This window comes from Hyperoodon ampullatus, assembly GCF_949752795.1.
Source record: "Hyperoodon ampullatus genome assembly, chromosome: 3".
In the NCBI taxonomy this organism is placed as follows: domain Eukaryota; kingdom Metazoa; phylum Chordata; class Mammalia; order Artiodactyla; family Ziphiidae; genus Hyperoodon; species Hyperoodon ampullatus.
This window is the reverse complement of record NC_136916.1, coordinates 5,646,666-5,673,951: the sequence shown is the minus strand read 5'-3', so window position 1 is coordinate 5,673,951 and position 27,286 is coordinate 5,646,666. Positions and strand designations below refer to the sequence as shown.

General features: G+C 40.3%; 1 protein-coding gene across 1 annotated transcript in view; it reads right to left on the bottom strand.

Annotated features, from left to right (window-relative positions):
- CUBN (cubilin) overlaps positions 1-27,286 on the bottom strand; it is a 276,969-nt gene that overhangs the window by 36,181 nt on the left and 213,502 nt on the right. The window contains exons 55-59 of the mRNA XM_079700464.1: positions 26,517-26,673; positions 24,940-25,089; positions 12,079-12,279; positions 9,535-9,664; positions 5,432-5,649 (exon numbers count right to left, since the gene is read on the bottom strand). Of these exons, the coding sequence (XP_079556590.1) occupies positions 5,432-5,649; positions 9,535-9,664; positions 12,079-12,279; positions 24,940-25,089; positions 26,517-26,673 (856 nt within the window). The remainder of the gene's footprint in view (positions 1-5,431; positions 5,650-9,534; positions 9,665-12,078; positions 12,280-24,939; positions 25,090-26,516; positions 26,674-27,286) is intronic.

Below are 27,286 nucleotides of genomic sequence, written 5' to 3'. Positions count from 1 at the left end.
CAGGCCTTGGAATTTTATTGGAATTTAGCTTTTGATTTTGGCTTTAAGTTATAAAATGTACTTTAGGGTCTGCTGGTTAGATTTCAGCGCACCCTGGAGCGGTCCTGTTGATAATAATGACCCGTCTCTCCCGCTCCTCTGCCTTAGAGAGAGGGTGGGTCGGGTCATGGAGCCCTGTAGAAATCCAGGTCTTCAATATTACTTTCTGATCCATATCAGTCTTTCTCTTTGGCGTCTAAGGTACTTTACAGAAATTACCTACTGCATCTCCATCACATTCTTAAAAGATAGAATGTAGTAATATTTCAAATTGAACTTTTTTAGTGGATAAAAGCTGAGCTCAGCAAAGTTACAGGACTTTTCTAAGGCATCTCACCAGGCAATGATGTAACAGAGCCATTGGTCTCATCACCTGCTCCCTGGTTTACAACTCTGCCCGTTTGGGCGTGTCTCCACCTTTGTCCTTGTTAAACATGTGCTTTGGTATTTTTGCCTTTGTCTCATAGCAAGGGTCTGTGAGTCTGACCTTAATGCCACCTGACGCATTCTCTATGTGGCAAATACCCCAGGCAGAGGGATACAGAGAGTAGCCCTCATCCTCAGCCCAGGAGCTGTGGGCAACAGGGGGCTGGAGCTTCAGTCATGTGTTCAGGATTTACAGCCTCTGGAGCCGTGAACCTCTGGTCACTGACGTCCTCTTGTCCCTGAGACCGCCATCGTCTCCAGGGTGATGGCCTTGCCCTTCCGGGACATGTCACCCTGAAGGAGACATGCTTTACTTTCTCCTTGACAGCCCACGGATCCAAATGCCCACAGACCTCAAAACGAACTGCACCAAGTTCAGTTTTTGACCCTGACATTTTGCTAAAGGGTTATATGATACATTACTTAAGAAAACAAGTTTAGTTACTATGGTCCAACACAGTCAATAAACATAGTTTAAATCCCTGATCTAATCCTGTATCTACAAGTTTTGTATCTAATGGGATGAGCACATCAAAAACAGACTGACTGGGCCTGGAACATAACTGCATGAATAAATGTTCTTTCCTGTCTCACCCATCCTCCAAGATGCACGGCTTCAAGTAAGAAATAACTGCTTTATTATTTCCTTGAGCAGCGCCCAGGACAGGAAGTGCCCCTGGCTGGGGGTGGGGGAGGGAGGTTAACTCAGGTTCTGTGTCTCTGTGGGAAGCTGTCATGAGAAACAGAACTAGGAAAGGGGGCTTCCCTGGCAGCACAGTGGTTGAGAATCTGCCTGCCAATGCAGGGGACGTGGGACTGATCCCTGGTCCGGGAAGATCCCACGTGCCGCGGAGCAACTAAGCCCGTGAGCCACAACTACTGAGCCCACGAGCCACAACTACTGAACCCGTGTGCTACAACTACTGAGCCCACATGCCACAACTACTGAGCCCACGAGCCACAACTACTGAACCCGTGTGCTACAACTACTGAGCCCACGTGCCACAACTACTGAGCCCACGAGCCACAACTACTGAGCCCGTGTGCCACAACTACTGAGCCCATGAGCCACAACTACTGAGCCCACGTGCCACAACTACTGAGCCCACGCACCTTGAGCCCGTGCTCCGCAACAAGAGAAGCCACCGCAGTGAGAAGCCTGTGCACTGCGACAAAGACCCAACGCAGCCAAAAAAAAAAATGAAATAAGTAAAATTTTTTAAAATAATAAATAAATAAATAAAAACAAAAAAACAGACTGACTGAGAGGCACTCTGGCGTGAGACCAGTACAGTAAGAAGAAATGGGGGCTCTGATGGCTTAAAAACACGTTTGCAGGTCTGAAATGCTCCGTGAGTGACACAGATGAGCACAGCCAGAGCTGAAGCAGACTCTGGTGGTAAAGAAGGGGCAGGACCTCAGCAAGCAGACGTGGGTGGAGTAAAGGCTGCTCATCGGTGTTAGTTCTGCACCGTGGAGCTTGCCCACTTTGGCCAAGTCCATAGGACTGCAGGCTTTTTAAACTTCACAGGATCACGGACACCACTGACAATCAGGTGAAAGTTGCAGACTCTCCAGAGAAACGCTTAGATCTGCAGATAATTTCATAGTTTCACAGATCCCAGGATGAGTACTCCGCTGGTTATCAGTTATCGGGGATCAATTATTCATGTAGGGGAGGAGTGATGGGGAAAGCGGGAAGGCAGGTGTATTTCACAGGTAGGTATCAGCTCCCGGGAAGTGCTGGCTTTTGCTTTCTCCTTACCTTCCAGCCCGTGCACGTGGCCCTTCATAGCAGAAGTTCCATAAAAGAGGAAACCTGATTTCACCACATAATTCATTAGCGACAAACTAGGGGGATAGTTCCCCAAACTTTGTTCTGACCCATTAGCAATACAAATATAACAAATGCCCAAGGAGAAGTTATCTGATAATCATATTATTGTATGAGCCGGCTCTTTACTGACTTTGGAAAAATTAAAGCAGATGTACATAAAGTATTGTCAAGTGTGGAATCAAAATAGTGAGTTTGTAAAACTCCAGTGTTTAGGCCAAGATAAGCTAAACAGATGTCACAGACTAAAATGGTCTCCTCTTCACATCAATTATTTATTCAGGGAAGATACTGTCTTCCAGGCTAAAGTGACAGTTTTGGAAACTAAAATTCACTGTCCCACCCATAAAGTTGTTTTTTCTCTCTTTACAGGACACCCAGGGCAGTTTGAAATGGACAAGACTGAGGGGAAAAGTGCATCTTATTAGCCAAGTTTAAGTGCTTTGTATAGATCTGTAAGAAAAAGATTCTATAAACCCTAGAATTCAACGTACTCTTTATTGTTTCTTCCCCTTTTCCTTACCATAAACAACAAAAAACAAACCAAATTGAAAAGCTATGCAGAGTGATCAGTGAATTTATATGGGTGGTCTTGAAAGGTTTGTAAGACCAAAACAGTACAAAATTATAACAATCGGTGGTTCAGAAAAAAAAAAATACCACTAACGATCACTTAAAATTACTCCTTAAATATTCCCAAGCGGCCAATAGCATTTATACGTGAAGAAGAGGTGAGAGGCATGCAGGCGTAGCACACTGGAAGGCAAGGAATGAGGCCCTATTTCTGCTCTCTGCATGTAAACCTCTTCTCTCTCTGTGACCAGAGGAAATAGTTATTCACTGAAAGTGGCCAATGCTTATGGAAGAGCAGGGCCTTTGACGGTGTAAGATTATTCCTTCTGTGCTACTTCAGTTCAGTAAAATCACCTTAAGTCGGAAAATGTCTTTGTAGCTCAGAAAAATGTAATAAGTAATGAGGCTAGGGAACACTGGCTCACTTGGAAGCTTTCATGAGGGTGACAGCTGTGTGGAGTACTTTAGGATGACTTCAATGATCATGTGAGAATACATTAGGAAAAAGAAAAACAACTTGAAAGCAGGTAGCAGGAGCTATGCAATTATGTGTCATTTGATTCTAAAGTCTGTGCTAAAGGCACAAATAAACAAGTTCTCTTGTGCAAAAAGTCTCCAAAGGAAAATTAATTTTTCTTTCAAAATAGCCCTCTGTGTTTTATATGACACTTCACTTGGGCAATTCCATTAAGGCAATGCTGTCTGTCTGCCCATGAGACTTGCTTTCAAGTCACTGTTGATACAGCTAAGTAGGGTAGGTGGCAAAGTGATTTTCTGATACAATTTGCACCATGTCTGCGTTTTCTCGGGAAGCCTTCAAAACACAAATGTCTAATTGGTCCCCTCAAGAAATGCATGAAAAAAATCACACACCAAATGTAAAGAAGGTGAAGGTGAGCTCTGCTTTCTATCAGAGGGCTGAAGGTCAGCCACAGCACGGGGTAAAGAGGAAGAAAGAGTTTGAACGGTGAGTCCGGATTCTTATCGTAGAAAACCTCCCGGGTTTCTCTGAGTCTTCACAGTACGCGATTCGTTTTGTGAGCGGTTTGTTTTCAGAACATTATTCACTTCTATATTCAAATGGAAGACTCGAAACACCTCCCAGAGCCAAATATAAGTTATCTTAGACTGTGCCACTGATGCTACGAGTACGGATAAACAGAGAACAGACCGGCTAACTCATACGGCAGGGCTCCCCAACCCCCAGGCCGTGGACTGGTACTGGTCCATGGCCTGTTAGGAACCGGACCACACGACAGGAGGTGAGCGGCGGGTGAGAGGGCGAAGCTTCATCTGTTGCTCCCCTGTCGCTCGCGTTACCACCTGACCCATCCCCCCGCCCCCGTCCATGGAAAAATCGTCTTCCACGGAACCGGTCCCTGGTGCCAGAAAGGTTGGGGACCGCTGTTTTAAAGAATTCAAAGTTCCAAGTTAATTTTTTATAGCTAATTCTTTCTCAGAAGCAGTGGGAATAAACGGGGGGGGGGGCTATTTTTGATTGATCCTCTCACCCAGCTTTTCCTTTTACCTCTAGATGACTCCCAGATCACCCCCTCTGCCCAAGCTGCTTCTCAAGCTTCAGTTTCCTCCTCTATTTCTCCATTTAGATGTCTCATAGGCCCTCCAACCCAAAATGATCCAAACCAAATACAATATTTCTTCCCTAAACCTTAGCCTCCTAAGGCACCAGTATCCAACAAGTCACTCACAGAAGTCATCCTCAACTCCTGTCCTCATGTAATAAGCATCAAGTTCCCAACACTGTACTTCCAAGGTATTCTACCTTCTGAATACCTCTGAGATTTCCACCCTTCTTCTATTTTTATTCCCACTCTGTTAGTTTGAGCCTTCAACCTTTCTCATCTGGAATTCTGTGATAAGCTTCTTCCTTTCACCTTCCTCCACTCTGCTACCACTATGATCTTTCCAGAAGTCCAGTCAGGCTGTGCACTCTTTACTTAAAAGTCTCCCAGGCTCTTCACCATTTTAAGGATAAAGTCAACAGAGGCTACAGGGCCCTCTTTCTTGATCTGGACTTTGCTACCTATAGGCTTAACTTCCACCATTTCCATGGGTGACAAAATGAGACTCAGGTCTCATTTGAGATGGCGGTGTAGACAGACTTTGTCTTTAAATACTAGAGAGACACATTTGTTGAGTGATTTTTTGTTTTTACTCAAAATACACCATATGTAATTTTTTTTTTTTTTTTTTTTTTTTGCGGTACGCAGGCCTCTCACTGTTGTGGCCTCTCCCGTTGCAGGGCACAGGCTCTGGACGCGCAGGCTCAGTGGCCATGGCTCACGGGCCCAGCCGCTCCGTGGCATGTGGGATCTTCCCGGACCGGGGCACGAACCCGTGTCCCCTGCATTGGCAAGCGGACTCTCAACCACTGCGCCACCAGGGAAGCCCCACCATATGTAATTTTTAAAACCAAAATTTTATGTGACATATTCCTCTAAACTTAAATGAAGAGCAACTTTAGACAGGTGAAAAAAGTTAAACAAAGCAGAAAACTAACAGTCATGAAAAATAGATATACACATGCAAAATTCTTACCCAATGTCTGCCAGAAAGATATCCTCCAACCTCTTGCTGTTTGCAACGAATCTGTCTTGAACACCAGAAGCATACTACTACTGCTGCTCTTAACACCCGGTGGAAGCTCGGAACCACAGAATTTGCCAAGAAGGGGATCACTGATGGTAGAACCATCGTAAACTGCCAGGTAGTCTTGGGAGCAGAAGGTGGAGGAAACCACATCAAAATCATTGAACCTGTGAAATGAACCTTGTTAATAATAACGTTCTCCATTTGGATTTCCATTAAATTATAGATTTAGTTCTTATTAAAAAAAAAAAGACAAGACAAACACCAACAGCATCCAAGTTTCACTTGATAGGAAACGTAGAAACAGTATACTATTTTGCTGATCAGTTCAAAAGTTTAGAGGAAAGTTTTTTTTTTTTTGGCATTTTTTTTTTATTAGTTTCTGCTTTATAACAAAGTGAATCAGTCATACATATACATCTGTTCCCACATCCCTTCTAGAGGAAAGTTTTTGAGAGACTAGAATACATCAAGGAGTGTCATAAGCTCTGGGGATATAAAGATGAGTAAGATACAGTCCTGGATTTCCAGGGGTTTACAGTCAAGGACATATTAAATCTACTTGACATAAAAGTTTTGATAAGTTGAACTGATATTTATTTATCTTTCAGCAACACTTTAGTTTTTCAGTCTCATTAAAAATAGGGTATTTACTCTGTTCCCTTGTTATTTTTGTGAGATCAAGTGGTACTATCAATCTCTTTTTTGTTAATGGGAAGAATGCTAATATAATAGAGTGGAAGAAGTGCTGGTTTTAGATCAGAGCTTTATTCTCATTCTCAGTCTATTTCCCTCTTTTTAAATGGAGTTTATTCTAAGGTTAAGTGAAATAATGTGTAAGAACCAAATTATGGTAACTGGTATACAGTAGATGCTCAAAAAAAAAAGGACAGACCCAACAAATGATCGTTATTATTATGATTTTGAAAACTAGGAATAAGAAATAGTTATTCCTCATAAAAGAAATAACAAATATAAAAAACCAATGGTAGGAAAGAATGAACTAAATTCTCTTGAGTCTTATTTAACTGCTATAACCAGAAATTCACATTTCAGATCACTGTGGTCGTCACGGGCATGTCACCACTCATCCCAGCGCTCAGCCTTCCTGACATTTGTTAGGATTGTCTTTCCGTGCACACTTTGAGGTCTGATGTGGCCCTGAGACATGCTCTGGCCACAGAAATGTAAGCAGGAGTCATGAGTATTACTTTTGGAAGAAGTTTTAAGAACTACTACTCAGTTTGCCACACTGCCTTCTACTGCAGTGATGATCATGGAAGCAAACGTAGAAATGAGTTTCCATCAACCTGGGCAGCTAAGTGACCATGATGAGAGGACACTCCTTCCCAGGCCACGTTGGACACACTCATATGAGTGAGAAATAAACTTGTTGAGTTAAGCTACTGTGCCTTGGGTTGTTTGTTACCACTTATAACCTATCCTGACAGATACATCCCTGACTTTTCTTTCATTGTCTAACATAGTATTTTTTTTTCTTTCCTTTTTTTAAATTGAAGTATAGTTGATTTACAATGTTGTGTTAGTTTCTGGTGTACAGAAAAGTGATCCAATTACACATATATATTCTTTTTCATATTCTTTTCCATTATGGTTTATTGCAAGATATTGAATATAGTTCCCTAACACCATATTTCAATCCAGGTCTTATGTTTGTCATTTCAAGTAACTATTCCCAGAGTTCCCAAACAAAGAAGGCTTCCTACATGGATTTTCTTAAGGATTTTTATGGTGGGTTTATTATAGCTTATTTTTTAAAAACCTGTTTAAATTATTTGATGTCATCATTTTTCTAGGTTCTTCTTCTTTCTCAGGTGTTTTTGTTTGTTTTCTGGGTTTTGGTATTTTTGCTAGCCTCTGTAATATATAACATATAATATGGAATAATTTGAAAATATCTCATGATTAAAATATTTCCTTTAAGAGGCTTAAGACAAAAATGATACAATATTTTAAAACAGGTTTTGATTGGCTGAATGTTTTCAAACTGATGATAAAGATCGAGATGAAAAATTTCTTAATTTTCTTTAACCACATGTAACATTTAATGTTCCTATAATAAAAGAAGGCAAAACAATAGCTAGATACTTTCCAAAAACACTACTTTCATTTTTATTTTCTATAGACAATACATTTATTTTCCACAACGTGAATCCATGAAGATAAAAATCTGAGTTTCCAAGAAGACTCAAAGCTGTTTTGGCTTTGCATCATTTTCCCATGACAGCACAGAAAATATCTGCAAAAGCCCATTAACAGAAAACGTCATGAGGCCAGCCTATTTTGAGAGCCTAGAAGGATTTATGTTTTACTAATGTCTACAACTTCTTCAGTACCTAGAATAGTATCTGTTTCACAGAATGTAAGTTCTTAGAAAGAATGTAATAATTTTCCAAGCGTGCTGATGTGAACTTTGACTATGGTGAGCCCCAGGGCCCAGGCAAGAGCAAAAAATATACACATATCATAGCATATGCTCTAATCCTACACGTGTAAGAACCAAGTATTGTGCCACGACAGCAAATGACAAGAACCGTTCCTTACGTTTCCGTTCGGAGCAGGTGATCCCTTCACAGGCCTCCTGCTCCTGGCCATTGGGCATTTTTTGTTTATTCTTTTGTTCCTGGGCCTTAAAGGACTTTTTGGCTTTGGGGCACAGCTTCTTTACAAATAGTCTCAGGTGGGACCTGCAGTGTTCTCCAGGGTCCATCCTGTAGACCACTCACTGTCTGATACAGGAAGCAAACCAGGCTTGATGAGATGTGTCTTACAGTCCAAGGACCCATTTGATATATGAGGTCCCTGGAGGTAAATTATGGAGAGTTTATGACTTGGGGGGAGAGAATGTGATCACTGACATATAGGAGGAACGGAGGTAGGAGGGGTCCTAGCCCATTAAGCTTCTATAAAAAATTCTATATTGCCATGAACTACACCATATGCTGAGTTTCAGAGCTTTCCACCATATGCTGTATATCACTGAAACACAGGAGTTAGAAATTCATCATCTCAGATGACAGCAATAGTGAACTTTGTCACTCAGAGAACTGGAGGTTGCTTTCCCTTTATCAGTCTTGTTGGACGTATGCAGGATCGGGGAGAATTTTCCTGATGATATAAGATATCTCATATAGCACCAGTCTAGAGGTGTTCTGATATGGGAATACAAAGGAATTTCTTAAGTACTTAGAAAATTCACCCTTTGAGAGAGAGCATAGGGAAGTATGAAGGACATGGCTTGGGGAGAAGATCAGTCTGATCCAGTTTCTGATTTTGACTCTTCATTTAATACTGTATCACTTTGGCAAAGTTATGTGACACTTCTGAGCCTCAGTTTTCTCATCAGTAGAGTGAGATTAATAATACATACTTCATCTGACTGTTTCAAGAACTAAATAAGAGAATGGTGGAAGTGTTCATTAAAGTTCTTTGTGTATAATATGTGCCCCCAAAATGGAAACTGCTTTCTCTTGCCCTCCCCGTGCCCTTTGATTTAAAGATAGGCTTATAACTTTACACCCCAGTGTATGAAGCTACTTTAAAACTGTCGGAAAACTATAACAATTGTTTGAACCAGTGGAGTGAGTGCCTGTTTTTCCCCTGAATGACCACTGGCTTGCGTGGAGGGTAGGGGCCCATTTCCCAGGCTAACAGGATCACACCACATGCTTACGTTCCCTTCCTCCGGATTCCTGTATGTGCCTCTGATGAGAATCAGTGCTCCGCATTTATTTATTTATTTTTTATTTTTATTTTTTTTGTGGTACGCAGGCCTCTCACTGTCGTGGCCTCTCCCGTTGCGGAGCACAGTCTCCGGACACGCAGGCTCAGCGGCCATGGCTCACGGGCCCAGCTGCTCCACGGCATGTGGGATCTTCCCAGACTGGGGCACGAACCCGTGTCCCCTGCACCGGCAGGCGGACTCTCAACCACTGCGCCACCAGGGAAGCCCAGTGCTCCGCATCATTAAATGAACACCCTTTCTGTAAACAGAGCTGGGAGGATTTTCTTAAGAAGGTAAACGGTCTTACTTGAGCTGGATTACTCTGTCGTCCCTGACGGTGATGGTGTACAAACAGTGCATGTTGTTCGGGTACGCAGAGTAGGAATAGAAAGGGCTCTTGATGACCCCGGTGGAGAGGTTGAACACACCACCACAGGCTGCAACAGAAGGCGGGGAACAGGCAGAGGATGGTTATGACTCATGGCAGAGGAGAGTCATTTCCAGACATTCTTTACTATGGTAACTTTTTCCCCAAGAGAGATGATAATTATTTGTCTTAAAGCAATGTAAACCTCTCTTTATTGTGCTTACAAATACTTCAGATTTTTCCACCGAGTTAGAGGGAAAAAGACAGGAAGGGGTAAAGGCAGGGAAGAATGTTTCAAGGCACCTCTTGGGATGGACTAAGTCGGAGCCAAAATAACGGCCAGAGCGACAATAATGAGAAAGAACGTGTCACACGCTGGAACATAATTGTCCTTTCTCTACAATGCAGTGACAGATTCAGAGGGACAACAGTGATTGCTGGAAGTTTAGAAAAGCTGTGCAGACTCCAAGGCACGTTGTGGGCTTAGGAACCCAGGAAGGACTGTGATCTAAAAATCTTAAATAATATGGCTTGGAGTCTCCTATGTCCGTGATAGACTACTGTAAGGTGAAACTTTAGAAATCACTTTTGAAATAATGGAGTTTAGTTCCCTCTGTGGGCTCAAATGCATAGCTCTTGGGTCCCGTGTATTTCTATTTGGTCGTGAGACTGGTAAGGACCATACTTGACCAAGTTTTATTACCAATCCTCAACAAGCATGAGGAAGGTAGGCCCACCCCGAGTGAAGCAATCAACAGCCCACAGCCCTTAGTTACTACGACTAGTCAATAAAACAACAGCCATAAAAATAGAATGAAATCCCATTATACAAAATATAGAATTTTTATTTTTTTCGCTTGGCTTTGCATATGAGGAGGATTACTTTGTGCTGTGCAATGATGGAAAGTGCCCTATTCTCACAGCAGTGAGAAAGGTTTACATTTATTTTACTTTATGATTCTAAAATTATAGTAAGGTTAGTATATTTTGATGATATTTTTATGGTTTATATACTATCAATGGATATAGTCCATTTACATATCTTAGAAATGATAACCAAATAGTGGCTGCCATTTAAGGTTATTAAGGTAATTTTTTATTTGTCTGTTTGTTTATTTTGTCTCAATTGAGCCCACATTGCAGGGAAAGCTATTCTCTCTATGCCCATAATTATTCATGTTCTCAGGTCCCTGGGTACATCTGCAGTGAATTAAATGTTAGATTTGTGTAGCCATTAGTCTATTTCATCTTGTTCACAATCATGTGGTCTCTGAAAGCTTGTCAATGCCTAAAATAACTCCCAAATTTGTACATTGTCAGGAGTTGAAATTTCGATACCTACAACCCTCTTTAAAAGAGACTCTCATAGTAGATACTGTGGACCCTTGTATACAGTGTTTTAGAAAAATGAGGGATTAAAGAGTAAAATAATATAAAGTGGGGAGGAAACTCTCCATAACACTAGTTGTACCAAAAGAATAAAACAAGTCACCCCTTCTCTTTATCCAACAGACAACTGGGGGAAGGAATGTTCTGTTTGTGCTAACAGAATCCCTGGGCCACACAAAATCATGCATTACAAACGGGGCCAGGCCTCGGTGGCAGTTAATGTGCACAAACCATGAAGGCCTGTTTCATGAGTAAATAAACATTTCCAGGCTCTTCTGTGGATGGGAACAATAATTTATTTGAAAGAAAACAATTTGACTTTCTACCTTTAGCAATGGGTTTTGTCAAGTAAAGATCAAACAAACATTTTGCAAGATCTTTTTTTGCCCGTGTTACTGAAGTTAGGATGATGTGGGGAAAAAAATGCTGTCAGCAAACCAGCCAAGTTTATTGCAGGAGAGGAAAAGGCCATTCAAAATAGGGAAATAGAATCTTATGATTTTCAAACAAACACGGATCACACTGTCTACAAAAAATGAAAAGATCTTGGTAGCTGCAAAGGTCTTTGTCCATTCGGTGGTTTGTCTTACCCTGATTTTGATACAGAGAAGCTGCAAATTATCATGTAGTTGAATACATCCATCTTTTCTTTTACGACTTGTGCTTTTTGCATATTGCTAAAAAATTCTTTCCTACCAGAACATCATAAAGATATTCTCTAACATTTTTTCTAAATGTATAAAGGATTGTTTTTCAACAAAGTGACTTGGGAAAATGAAATAGGCACCTGGACAGTCCAGGCCAAAAAGTCATTTCATGCAATGTATGAATAACTGAAGGTAGCAGTTCGTTCTAACTTAAACTATCAAAAATAAATCTCAATCTTCCATTTGATTTTCAAAGAGTAGTTCTGCCAAAGTTCATGAAAAAGGGCCTCCCTTTTTTTTTTTTTAAGACCATGCACCTAATTGGTAATTTTCTCCCTTAAGGTCTCTGAGTCTTCAACTTGGTGATGTGTGAATACAGTTAAATCTCCTGATGAAAATGGCTCGAGAAAAAAAGAAAATTCCAAACTACATCATTATGGATACTCACGGGTTATCCTATAGAAAAACTTGAATCCCAAGTCCGTGGTGTGTGCATTTGAGTAGAAGTTAAGCAGCACGGGACCAGAGGTGGTGACAGGGGACAGGCTCTCATCCCCACACAGGGTCGCCAAAGGCGTGGAGGATAAGCTGTAACCCCTGACTATGTGCACGCCGTCGTTGACACAGCTTCCCGTTACAGTGGAGCGAGCTGAACAGGGCATGGAACAACCAGAAGCAACATAAGTAATAATCAGAAGCGACATAAACGATCACACGAAAATGTGAGGACGATTCACGCAATTTACACAGAAATTAAAATGAGACACAACAGCCATTTTAATAAGTCGCCATTTAACTTGGTTTCCTGATGAATGACCCTCACCCTAGTTACAAAACAAGCACAGGGGTGAGGAAACAGGGATTACTTCACAACCGTTGAATCCTACTTCGAAACAATCTGGAATTTTCTTCCCTATAAAATGACTCCTTTAATTCAGTGATTATAAACTGGGGACAATTTTGCCTCGCAGGGACATTTGGCAGTACCTGAAGACATTGTTTTGCTGTCATGCTGGGGTGTGCCACTGACACGGCATGGGCAGAGGCCAGGGATGCTGCTAAACGTGCTGTAATGCTCAGGGCTGCCCCAGACCCCCTGCCCCCCACCACAACAGGGATGACCCAGCCCCAAGCGCCAAAGTGCTGCTAAACCTTGCGTTTAACCGTGACGCTTATACACAGATAAAGGACTCCTACCACAGAGACGTCATTAGAATCTCAATGTTAATTAAACAAATGTTACAAATGTTCACACAAACAATATTAGCTTAAGAGTTTAGTGATTGTAAAATATATATCATTGTTTTGTTTTCTAATTATAAAACAGATATATACTCCAACCCATTCTAAAGAGAGATACAAAACAGAAAAACAAAAAATTTAAAACACTTTTTTTTTTTGGTGATGGGATGTTTTTAATTTGCATATTTTGGGTTGTTTTTTTTTTGATTTACAATATTGTGTTAGTTTCAGGTGTACAGCAAAGTGATTCATATATCTATTCTTTTTCAGATTCTTTTCCCATATAGGTTATTACAGAATACTGAGCAGAGTTTCCTGTGCTATACAGTAGGTCTTTGTTGGTTATCTATTTTAAATATAGTTAAGGAGACTTTTATTACTACAATGTATCCAGTCATTTTTATGGGTGAATTATATAGTTAAAAAATTAATTGGAGACTTCTCTGGTGGCACAGTGGTTAAGAATCCGCCTGTCAATGCAGGAGACACAGGTTCGATCCTTGGTCTGGGAAGATCCCACATGAGCCAAGCAACTAAGCCCGTGTGCCACAACTACTGAGCCTGCATTCTAGAGCCCCCAAGCCTCAACTACTGAAGCCTGCGCGCTCTAGGGCCCGCGTGCTGCAGCTACTGAGCCCACACGCCTAGAGCCCGTGCTCTGCAACAAGAGAAGCGACCGCAATGAGAAGCCCGCGCACCACAACGAAGAGTAGCCCCCGCTCGCCACAACTAGAGAAAGCCTGCACGCAGCAATGAAGACCCAACACAGCCAAAACAAAACAAAAACATTGATTGGGATCATCCTGCACATGATCTTTTGTAACCTAATTTTTATTAACATGAAATAACATCATGCATTTAATATGATTAAATATCTTTTAAAACACTGAATTTAATGCATCTATCAAATTCTAATATATAGATGTGCCATACTGTGTTCAATTAATCCCCTACAGCTTAATAATTCTATCTTTTCTAGCTTTTGTGATTAAAAATACTGTTGAAACAAACATTTTTATATATAAATATTTGCAGAAGTTTCTCATTATTTCATTAGAATAAATTTTTAGAAGTTGAGTTACTGGTACTAAGGTAAAATTCTTTTTCAGATTTATCAAACAGTCCTTTGGAAAAGTGTTACCAATTCACAGTTCCACAGAAATTTAGGTATCTGACATTTCCCCCATTTCTACATTTTCATCCCCACGTAGAGAAACCTTGTACCCATTCACAGTCACGCCCCATCCTCCCCCTTTACTGTTCTCCCAATCCTAGGCAACCACTAACCTACTTTCAGTCTTTGTGGATTTGTCTACTCTGGACATCTCACATAAACAGAATCATATATATATAATATATAATATTCAGCCCTTTTTGACTGGCTGCTTTTACTTAACATAATGTTTTTGAGGGTCATCCATGTTGTAGCATGTGTCAGTACTGCATTCCTTCCAAGCTCAATAGTATTCCATCGTATGGACAGACCACATCTTTGTTTATCCATTTTGTAGTTCATGGACATTTGTTTTGTTTATACCTTTTGGCTATTATAAATAACACTGCTACAGATATTCATGTACGAGGTTTTGTGTGGATACATGTTTTCAATCTCTTGGGTAAATAAGTAGGAGTAGAATTGCAGACTCATATAGTAACCCTATGTTTAATGTTTTAAGGACCTATCAGCCTGTTTTCGAAAGAGGCTGCACCATTCCGCCACCACAACAGCAATTAGAACCAGCATGAGAGTTCTAATTTCCCACATCCTCACCAACACTTATCTTTAGAGTATGAAATGGTAGTACACTGTTGTTTTGATTTGCATGTCTCTATGAGTAACGATGTTGAGCATCTTTTCATGTGCTTATTGGCCATTTGTATATCTTGGAAGAAATATCTGTTCAGATTCTTTGCCATTTTAAAAATATTTAGTTAGGCCACATTGTGTGGCTTGCTCAGTCTTAGTTCCCCAACAAGGGACTGAACCCAGACCCTCGGCAGTGAAAGCGAGGAGTCCTAACCACTGGACCACCAGGGAATTCCCTCCTTTGCCATTTTTAAACTGGGATATATGTTTCTTAATGTTCAGTTCTAAGAGTTCTTTTCTATTCTGGATACTAGAATGGTCGTGAATTTTTATTTCTCTTGGGTAAATACCTGGGAGTAGAATTGCTGGGTCATAAATAAGGTATGTATTTAATTCTATAAGAAACTGCCAGTCAAATTCTTCCAAGTGGTTATATCAGTACCTATTCTCATGAGGAATGTTTGAAACTTCCAGTTGCTCTGCATGCTTGTCAACATTTGATATTGTCAGTCTTTTTCATTTTAGCCATTTTGTTGTGTGTGAAATGGTACCTCATTGTGATATTTAATTTACATTGTTCTGATGGCTAATGATATAGAATATTTTTCATGTTCTCATTGACAAAAACAACAGAAAACACTTTTATCTCATCTAGATGATAACTTGAACATGTACCTAACACCTACACACACACACACACACACACACACACGCACACATTTTACCTACTTAAAATTCCCCATCGGAACTGCCCCAAACTACGTTACAATCTCTTATATAAGCACATACTATGACATAATGGACTTTACAATCAGACTGCCTGTTTGCTGTTAGAACATTCTTATAAATTAAAGAAACTATGGTATACATTTACTTTATAATTTCAAGTCCCCTGGCCATAGATCTTGGTTCAAGGGTGGGCATGTGACCTAGGCCAATCCATTTAGAGTAAATTTCAGGTAAACTGTTTGGAATCTGGAATAGACAGTAGTGTGCTGGTAAATAGAATAACCAGCTCTCCGAGGGATAGAGGAACACCCTCATTTGTAGCATTTGCTAATTTCTGTGGTAGAAATACTCCCACTATAGCCAATGTCAAGCTACCAACGCGAGGTCATTAAATGCAGATTTGGACCAGAGGAGCATGACTGACTCTTGCAAGATGGTACAAGCCAACTCCAGCATGCCACTGGATAGACATCCTCTCTCTTCCTAGACACGCAGGAGGGGTATGCAAGCCCCACTGTGAGGGCAGCTACCCTACAGCCAAGACAGAAGCCAGCTTTAGGGTGAGACTCACACTGGAGTAGCACAGAGTGAGAACAGAAAAAGTGAAACGTTTGATGACAAAATGAAAATGCTAGATTAAGCGGATATGAGGGACCACCAACTTTGAGGTTGTCTAGAAGGAAAGCCAATAAATTGCCCTTTTATGTTTAAACCAGGTTGAATTAAGTCTCCTGTTAATAGTGCCATAAAAATTCCTAATTGATATAGTAAGGATTATCCTAATCATAATCATGGTTGCAATTATTCTTTTTTTTGTTGTTGTTCAGTACGCGGGCCTCTCACTGTTGTGGCCTCTCCCGTTGCAGAGCACAGGCTCCAGACGTGCAGGCTCAGCAGCCATGGCTCACGGCCCAGCCGCTCTGCGGCATGTGGGATCTTCCCGGACCGGGGCATGAACCCGTGTCCCCTGCATCGGCAGGCGGACTCTCAACCACTGCGCCACCAGGGAAGCCCTGCAATTATTCTTTATGGAACCCCACCGTCCTGAGCACTGCTGATAGATTGACTGATTACTCCAAGGTAGGATATCAGACCCCATCTAGGCCAATCAGATGTGTTCAAACTGTAACTGAGTAAGAAGGAGTCAACAGTGGGAGCCAAACATGTTCAACTTGGAAAACAGCAGCAGCGGTCTCCTGACTGCGGTAGGAAGCCGGGCTGTAACAAGAGGAAATGAAGCTGTCGTGCAGAAAGAGAGGGGGAAAGACAGAACATTTTGAAGGATTCATGTTCTGGAAGCCTATTAGTCCCCTTCTTATTTTTTTTTATTTTTATTTATTTATTTATTTATTTTTTGTGGTACGCGGGCCTCCCACTGCCGTGGCCTCTCCCGCTGCCGAGCACAGGCTCCAGACGCGCAGGCCCAGCGGCCATGGCTCACGAGCCCAGCCGCTCCGCGGCATGTGGGATCCTCCCAGACCGGGGCACGAACCCGTGTCCCCTGCATCGGCAGGCGGACTCTCAACCACTGCGCCACCAGGGAAGCCCCCCCTTCTTATTTTTAAACCTTCTTTGAGGAGATGAGATAACCCAGTATCCTTTCTATAAACTCTACATCTAAGCAAACTTGAAGATAATCTACTGCTTTTAACTGAAAGAGTCTTGATGTATGCATTTTTAATATATTTGTACATTAAAAGCCCCCTCCTCTTTTAATTGTATTATCTTAAAGAAAATTGATATTTTTTATCAGAAAATATCTATGCAATTTAAATTTTAAGTCATTTTAGGAACACATTTGGCATTTTAGCTATGTTTTTATACAACTGAAGAAATTTTGAGGTATCAATTCAAGATATGTTTATTAAAGTAAGCCCAAAGGATTCCTTTATTTTGAAAATCCTGGAATAGAAATGCTTCTAATTGGGAATAAATCCACAAGTTAAAAATGTTAAAGACTTAACTTTAGTGACTTTACCATGTAATAAGAAACAGTATGATGTTGGAAAAACAGGACAAAAAAAGAAATACATTAAACTCAGATTCACAGTTTGAATACTGCCAAATTGTGTACCTTAATTATAGCCTTAGAATTTTTCTTGTTCCAAGAGCTCCACTGGAATTTAAAACATTCAGAGGAGGTGAATGTGAGAATCAAAAAATAGTATGAATTAGCTATAAAAATATCTTTAGGCAGCAGCAATACATTAAGTTGTAAAAGCAAAATCACAGAATGAAAGGAAATACTGCTGATGCTAGATTAAAATCTCAGTTCTACTTTGGTCGAATGACCTGCTATGCAGATATCCTTTAAGTACTAAAGAGTTAGTTTTTTAACTCTTTGATGATATAGACTATCACAGGGGTGGTTGTCTTAGAAAATTATGGAAAGGCTGTGAAATGTAAGGTAAAGTATGTCATAGACTTGTTAATGTTTCAAAAAAATTAAAGGAACTAATTTAATTGCAGAAAAATCAGTCGTGAAATAGCAGTTGCATATCTATACTGAGACATAGCCAAAATGCACTAGTTGTTATAAAAGGTCTGTATCAACAATAAGGAGAAGCAGAGGAAGCTGAGAGAGTATTTTAATTTTTTTGTAGATGGCAATATATTATCAGATAACTAAGCAAACCGTTCAAGACAATCTGCTCATTTTCAAAGCCTGACTCAATATATCGTGAAAGTTGTGATATTTGGCAAGTTGCTTAATGATTAAAACATTCTTGTGTCATTTCCAGTAGTAATTTCTTTAAGGTGGGGTGCTCTTCCAAATGTTATCCATAAGAAATCAAACATTACATAATATCAGAATTTGTGAAGTTACCTAAAGTCTAAGAACATATCAAGGATTAGCATAAACAAGGTAATACACAAGAAAATGAGATATAAATATGTCAGCAGGCATCAAATAATTCACACACATACATCTTTTTCTCAAGCTGTACACATCCCCTCACTGCATTAGATCAAAGATATCAGTCTGATTCTTCAGTGAGAAGACACTTGGTGACAAAACCACAGGCATCAGAAAATAATGATTAAGTAAACATTTTTCCATAATCATAGGGGAACCAATTGTGATATCTTATATTACAATCAAAATATACACAAAATTCTCAAGTAGAATATAATTAAATGCAACTAGGATGATTGTCTTCTAGGGAGAGAAAAGAACTTAGTCAAGGTTTAAAAAAACTTCTTCAAGAAGCAAGATGTATATCATAGTTGAGTTTATGGCCGGGAGGTAGCATTCAATCAGACACATGAGAACTCGTCAGGAAGAGTGGTACCCTGAAATTGAACGATACTTTCTCCACGGACGTCATGGAACAAGCGGCTACAGTCATTCTTAATCCTATCTTCAGTAAATGATTTGATGAATATTTACTATTGAAATCTCAGAGGTGTAAAATAATCCTCCATGATTTGTTTTTATGACTATTTTCCATCCTTCTGAAAAACTGTAAGACACATTTATTATTTTAAATGGGTAAGGTTCTATCCAACATAGTGAAAAATAATTTTTATCAAGTTATTCACATATCTTCATTACAGAGAGCAATGTTCAATTCTGGGCATCATCATGATTCCAAGAACTTGGAGAGAATTGAAAGGGAAGCCAAGGATGAGCAATTCAGCAAATAATGTAAACTTGTGGAATTTAGATTCCGACTGCACTTTTCCTTCATAGTCATAGAGAGAGAGGCAAAAATGCCAGAAGACTAGAAATAGTGGGAAATCCTTTTGGTTGAAATATTTTAATATTGCAGATACGATAAAGTCCTTTCAGTAAAATAGCAAAGGGTTCTAGGGAGAGGGATGTGAATTGGGGGGCAGCTCTGAGTAGCTTGGAGACTGGACTCCCCAGTAGAGGATGATTCCCTGAGAGGGAGAAGCAGGCACTTGTACAGAACTAAGCTCTGCAGAGTGCGAAAGCCAAGGTCTTGTATTATAACACAGACAAGCAAGGAACCTCACACAACTAAATCGTCTCCTCTGGGGCTTGGCCAATTTGAATAAAATATCAATAAAAACTATTTCAAAAGAACCATTGCCCAGTGCTTTCTAAAATAATGGATTGCAAAATGGGCCTAGGTTCTGATTTCTTGAGAAACAACTGAGGAAGCAAAGAAAAGAAATGGTAAGTAGCTGCATAATGCCACTTAAAAAAAAAAAAACAACTTAGATTAAATGGAGGGGAAATGTGAACTAAGACCGACAAAACTCAGTTATGTTTCTTGGTGGGAAAAAAGGGCAAAAGGAAAAAAAAATCTAAAACTAAATTTTCTTCCTTTTTTCTTTTTAGCTTTATATTAGGCATACCCTGTAAACCAGGACTTCTAAGTTAACGAAGGAGAATTCAGGCAAATATTACGTAGGACTTGCCATGCGGCTGCTCTGGAAATCTAGCCCTATTCCTCTCGGGGCCTTTGACGCCATCTCTAGAGGACAGTAAACAAAATGCATTTGCATTGGTTCTCACCCATTTTCTGTGCCAAGGGACTACTCGCTATCCAGTTCTTATCAAGAGATACTCTGGATCTGAGAAAAACTGAGTTTAGAATTTACCTAGATGTAGGATTTTTTAGTTAAGAATTCTAAACCCCTCATTATCACCGGGGGAATCAATGTTATTACCCAGATTTTTTAAAATAAATTTTTTTAATTTATTTATTTATTTTTGGCTGTATTGGGTCTTCGTTCCTGGGCGCGGGCTTTCTCTAGTTGCGGCGAGCGGGGGCTACTCTTCGTTGCGGTGCGTGAACTTCTCATTGCAGTGGCTTCTCTTGTTGCGGAGCACGGGCTCTAGGCGCACGAGCTCAGTAGTTGTGGCACGCAGGCTCTACAGCACAGGCTCAGTAGTTGTGGCACACGGGCTTATTTGCTCTGCAGCATGTGGGATCTTCCCGGACCAGGGCTCGAACCCGTGTCGCCTGCATTGGCAGGCAGATTCTTAACCCCTGTGCCACCAGGAAAGCCCCATTACCCAATTTTAATGATAGCAAAATCAAGGCACAGAAGGCACTGGCTTGTCTTAGGTTACCTCATCTGTTAAGTGTTTTCTTTATAAAGTAAAAAAAAAAAAAGACCTATAATCCTCCCAGTAACTTGGAGGCATCTACTTGGCCACATGAATAATGAAAACAGAAAAATATACTTTTAGATTGTTCAATATTTGGGAAAATAAAATGAGTATTTATTTGATGACATCTGATTCCAAAATAAGTACATTGGAAACTGATGGTTTCTCTCTCATGCTTTCTCATTATATTTTGTTTATTTTTGCCATTTTGTTTTTGACCAAAGTAACATTTTGAATTTGTCAAATCTCTTTTATTTCACAACTTTGGAAGACGCTGTTAAGAATACCAAGAGCCATTTTAGTCTTGAGGTAACTTAAAAAAGTCTTGTAAACGCTCAGATGGAATTTTCTTCTATGACTTTTGATTTCCCTGAAATTTTTATAGTTCAGTAGGGATTATGTAGGAAACATACGTCTGTATTTCATAGAATGACTAGCACTGGAAATGTAATAATAAGGAGAAAGAGAAACTTAGGCCAACATAAAATACCATAACATAATTTCAGAGCAACTTGTTTAGTGGAAAGTAGGTCACTGAACATTTGTAACTTCCCTGCAGGAAGAGCACCAGTGTGTAGGTCAATAACCAATAAACTAGCCTGAATAGTAAAACCTTTCCTAACCAGTTGTCAGTGTTTAGTAAACACAGTGTATGGACAAGTGTGTTTCCCTCTAGCATTCTGGAGCCTGGAATAGTCCACCTTCTTCTTGATAAATCCACCTTTTGTGCCAATGGCCCACCACAAAAAGCAGATCCAGAACTTTCAACTTCACCCAGGTCAACGCAGGGTCTGCTGGCCGCTTGGGCTCAGAAATACTTAGTCATTTGGACAGAATCTCTCAGAAACAGGTCTATGGCCTATGGCAGCTAGGAAGACCAATGCCCCTGCAGACAGGCTGTGATTTTTCGTGAGAGCTACTCTCACTCCGTTTTATCACAATACACTGCACAGGAATTCCTCAGGCTCACTTAAGGGGTGGAAGGTGATTTTTACTGTAGCTAGTGGATCTCTAACTTGCTGACGGTATTCCATGAACGTCGGCACTGATATGATTAGTGATAAGAATCTAACCACAAAATAAATCTGATTAATGTTGCCCTTTTCAGGAATCATCATGATTCATTTAATCTAAGCCAGAAATTACTCACTTGGCAGTTTGAAAACGCTGAGTACATGTAACACTGGAAATGTTATCATAAGGATATTATCTTATAAAAAGATCAGTCTCTTCAACTGGGTGAGAACGAGCAAATCCATTAGTAAAAAGAAATCACTTAAGGGCTTCCCTGGTGGCGCAGTGGTTGAGAGTCCGCCTGCCGATGCAGGGGACGCGGGTTCGTGCCCCGGTCCGGGAGGATCCCACGTGCCGCAGAGCGGCTGGGCCCGTGAGCCATGGCCGCTGAGCCTGCGCATCCAGAGCCTGTGCTCCGCAATGGGAGAGGCCATAGCAGTGAGAGGCACGCTTACCGCAAAAAAAAAAAAAAAGAAGAAATCACTTAATCTGGCAAAACCAAATACCTGTTTGCAGCCAACTTGTGTTAAAGGGCGTGTCTGGAGATCCTGACTGGTGGCAGCAAAAATAACAAAACAATGGTTCACAAGGTATGTTTCTAGGGCATGATCGGACTTTCACAACTACTATTTTATATCAGTATTTTTGTAAAAATTACAGTGATTACCAGAAAGATTAAGTAATTTGTACAAAGTCATGTGACTAGTAAGTGGCCAATCTGGCATTGAGACCGGTCCTAAAATACCGCGCCTGCCCTACCCCACCCCAGGTCAGGTAGTCTAGAGTATGCTCGCCCCTTTACCCCACCTGTCAACTAAACTCAGGGAGCTACTGTGCGGTGTCAGTATAGGTTCCCTTCTAATAACACATGTACCATTGGTATAGGCAGTGCTTTCTGTGGCTATATTATATAGTACATTTACCAGCATCTCCTTTTTCAGTCTAAATAATATTGGCATATGATATTCTTGTGTTTATGTAATTTAGTGAGGACAAATGCACATATAAATGTACAATCCAAGCCACATGTTTTTCCCATTATTAAGATAACTTTTTCACTTAATATCAAAAAACAAACACCTCAATCAAAAAATGGGAAGAAGATCTAAACAGAGATTTCCCCAACGAAGACATACAAATGGCCAATAGGCACTTGAAAAAATGCTCAACATCGATAATTATTAGAGAAATGTGATTCAAAACCACCATGAGGTATCACCTCACATTGGTCAGAATGGCCATCATCAAAAAGTCTACAAATAATAATGTTTGAGAGGGTGTTGAGAACAGGGAACCCTCCTACACTGTTGGTGGAAATGCAAATTGGTGCAACCACTATAGAGAACAGTATGGCGGTTCCTTAAAAAATTAAAAATAGAGTTACCATGTGATCCACGGATCCCACTCCTGGGCATATAGTTCCTGGAGGAAACTATAATTTGAAAAGATACATGCACCCCAATGTTCATTGCAGCACTATTTACAACAATCAAGACATGGAAGCACCCTATATGTCCATTGACAGACGAATGGGTAAAGAAGATGTGAGATACACACACACACACACACACACACACATACACACACACACACACACACACTGGAATATTACTCAGCCATAAAGAAACAATGAAATAATGCCATTTGCAGCAATATGGATGGACCTAGAGACTATCATACTAAATGAAGTAAGTCAGACAGAGAAAAACAAATATCATATGACAGCTCTTATATGTGGAATCTAAAAATTAACACAAATGAACTTATTTACAAAACAGAAATAGACTCAGAGACAGAGAAAACAAACTTAGGGTTACCAAAAGGGAAAAGTAGGGGGAGGGATAAATTAGGAGTTTGGGAGTAACATATACACACTACTATATATAAAACAGATAACCGACAGGGACCTACTGTATAGCACAGGGAACTATACTCAATATTTTGTAATAACCTAAAAGGGAAAAGAATCTGTAAAAGAATATATATATGTACGTATAACTGAATCACTTTGCTGCACACCTGAAACAAACACAACATTGTAAGCCAACTATACTTCAATAAAAATTAAAATAAAAAAATAAAACAACATTCCCTTAATTATAAGATAATAGAAAAGATATAAAGAAGAAAATAAATATCACCTATAAATCTATGACACAGTAGTAACAACTCCTTAATTACTAGTTAATAGTCTTACAGATTTTATTCACAGAGTTTATTTTAAATTAAAAAATAGGATCTCTTATATAAACTGTTTTACCTTCCCTTAATACTTTATATATCATGAACATCTTTTTATATTGCTGGAATTTTGTGTTAGCAAATGCTGAGAAGATTATATTTTACCTCATAGTCCATTCGTACAGTGACATACATCAATTCATACCTGGCATTTTCCAGCAAACACACACCAAAAACTACAGTATGTAGAGATGTAGGAAAAGGAGGTCACAGAAAATGCTTCCAGTGAGAGAGACTTTGTATAATTTATCAACCTATGAGTACTGATGTGTCATTTTTATTTTTATGAAACATAAATTTCCTGGATGCTGAATATTGTAGAACACTTTGCTAAGTTTAACTTTTCACTGCCATGGGAGACCAACCCAAATAGAAAGAAATTTTGGTTGGGCAGATGAAGCTTGGCAAATGTACAGGTTAATTGTAATTTAGAAATGAAAAGTTAATTCGTGAAAAATATTAAAATGAGTGGTTGGAGATGCCCATCCACTTGAAGGGAACTTTTCTCTGCCGTATGATACCACCTGGGTAAACATCAAGCTGTGTCCAGTGTAGTCAGAACCCAGCCCAGACCAGCAGCTCCACTGTCCCCTTCGCCAACAGGCAGGGAATGAACCCAAAGGGGCACTGTGGTTAGGGATTTCCCAGTTCCTGTGGTACTGATGAAGATGAAAATGAAAAAGAAGATGAGAGCATATCCCACAGTCATATTTAATGGAAGTAGAACACAAATATTTATTAATTTTATTAATTAATTCATTCAACATTTATGGAGCACCTACTTTGACTCAGAAGTGAAGTTTCCCTTGCTAGTTTATAGTGTGTGTGTGTGTGTGTGTGTGTGTGTGACTGTGTGAAGGCACCTGTACATGTGTAGAATAAACACAAATGAATAAATTAGAAACTATGATTAACATGTAATAGATTTCAGACTTATTTTCTTTAGGCCGTTTACGTGATGCTTATGTTCTTAAAGCTCTTGCATTATTTTTTAACCTCTGGATGGAATGTACAGGATGATACTTGTGTTCTTAAAACATTGGATGGAGTTTTAATCAAGTTTACATCAACTCCACTCTGTAACATTTTTAATATTTTCCTCAAATGGTGATTTTAGACAATCTCTGCCTCTGCTTATCACTCATTCATTTATTAAGAACCAATTGTAATTTAGATAAGAATAAACTTACCTTCCAGATGGAAAGACACAAAAGTCAAGAGGACCACGGACAGAGGACTGGCCTCTATGATGTAGGTGCAGTTCATGTTGTTGTCATATTGCTTTGGGTAGTTTGGAGAAACAATGTAACCTGAAGGATTAGTGAAATTCCCTCCACATCCTAAGTGGGAAGAAAACGCCATTATCAGAACATTTGTTCTCCCAGATAGCATCTCTTTATCAGTGAGGGAAAGCCTTAACTTTCCTAAGCTCTCTAGAAACATATTCTCTGAGCTACTCCAAACGGAAGTAACAATAACTAAAAGAATGGAGCTCTGATTTAAAAATAAATATGCAAAATCAGAATATTATATAGTTTTTAGAAAAATGATTCAGAGTTTTGGGCTAAGTAGAAATTTTACCACAAATCCATTGCAAATCACTTAATTTTAAGATATTAAAGGAAGAATGACTTAGCAAAGATTGAAGAGGATTCATGTAGCTAAAGAAATAAAACTAATGAAAAGTGATCTGTGCCAGATCAATACGCTTAACAGTTTTAAAAAATCTTATTATATTATAGAAAAATATGTTCTTTTCATTACCATTGTAATACGGCTATAAAAATAATACCTGCTTTATAAAAATGGTTGAATTTACTAATCCCAGCTCAAAAAAATTCTCACATGATTCCCAGGTGTCAGAAATGAAGAGAACTACCTTTTTACCACTAAAATGACATTTGTTTTTATCTAACCACTAACTAGTTAATCCACACACTCCCTATTTATCACATAGAAAATATCAGTATCCTTTTAAACCGATATTAAAAAACACACACACAGAGACACAACGAACCAAGTGAAGACCTAAACTTAGGTCTGCGGTGGTCTTTTGTTACTGCCTTTACACCACCCTCTTATTCATGTCTGAAATACCTGTTCACTGCATTATTTCCTCTGATTCCTTTCGTCAAACTTTTTCCTAAACAGTGGCTTGCAAATAGTTGCTACTTAATTCAGCCAACAAGCACACACACCGCTGTGTCTCAGACTTGAAAACTACATGTCCCACTCTTCTACCTGGTGAGTAGTCGTCAGAGAGGGAAGGGGAAACCCTGAAGAAAGCGGCCCCCAAGGTTGACTGAGCGTGAGAATCATCTGGGTGAGAGCTAACACATGTAAGTCCCTAGCCAGGGAAGTTCTGCATTCCGATAGGCCTGGGGGGAAGACCCCGTTTTTACAGCCCCAGGTGAGGTCCATGCGGGCAGGCAATGCGCTTCAGGCCCGGCCTGCTGATTGGCTACTAATTACGGCCTCCTGGGCTTCTGCCCAATTCCTGCCCCGATGCGGATTCTAGGTTAATTTCAGGCATTAGCGACGGGCACTCAGGCCTTCTACACCATTTCTCTACTGACCCACGGTTGGATCCAGTTCCATTCTGGCTGATTTGGAGGGAAGGGTGCACTCAGGATTAGGTGACCCACCCAGACTCTCCCCACGGACCTCCAGGCCAGCCAACCCTGGAGCAGACCCCTTCTCCCCCAGCCTGCCTGTGGCAGCCACGCCCTTCCAAGGGCCCCTGGGTTTGGTGTTCAGCGCTACTTACGGCTAACGAAGGATGCAGAGAAGCCCTGAGCTGGGACGTCCTGCGACTGGAACACAGCAGTGAAGGCGTTTCTGGGTGTGATGACGGGACCCGGGGCCACGTTCCCGCAGCTCGAGGCTAACAGGGCCTGGTCGGCCTCCTGAGTGCCTGCCCACACCTAGCAAAGCCAGAAACATGACTTAGTGCTCCAGGTTTTCCCTCGTCAATGTTTAATTTGTGCTCAGGCTGGAAAATAATAGCACTCAGGTGTATATAGACTAAACATAATGGTAAATAAAACACACAAATCTGCAATATTTTCTTTTGAGAACCATTTCTTTAGGCTGCTTTTTTATAGTATAGCCCATTCGTGACTCTTGCAAGGAGACTGTTCATTTTTGTGTATCTAGGCAGTGATTAAAAAAAAAAACAACAACTCTCAGTCACTACCCAGTTTCCTCTTGCTTTTTCCTAGTTGACCTGATCTAGCTCAATTTGCTATGTTCCGGGGGAAACAGAGCAGCATGTGTGCTGCTGTGGGGTTTACCATTTGTCCTGGATGGCTGACAAATTGTGGGTTGCACGTAGAGAAGATTTACCAAGCAAGAAGCCCATGGGAAGAAAGTGGATATGAATTCCAGGTCTACATGTAGTTGGCATGAATTGGGATAAATCATGGAAGACTTCCTGGCACTGTTGAATTTTAAGGTTCATTTTGAAGAAAGGATGAGATTCAGTCTCTCTGCAATTCACTAAAGACTGCGTCACCAACTCCCAGGTAGACCCTGGCC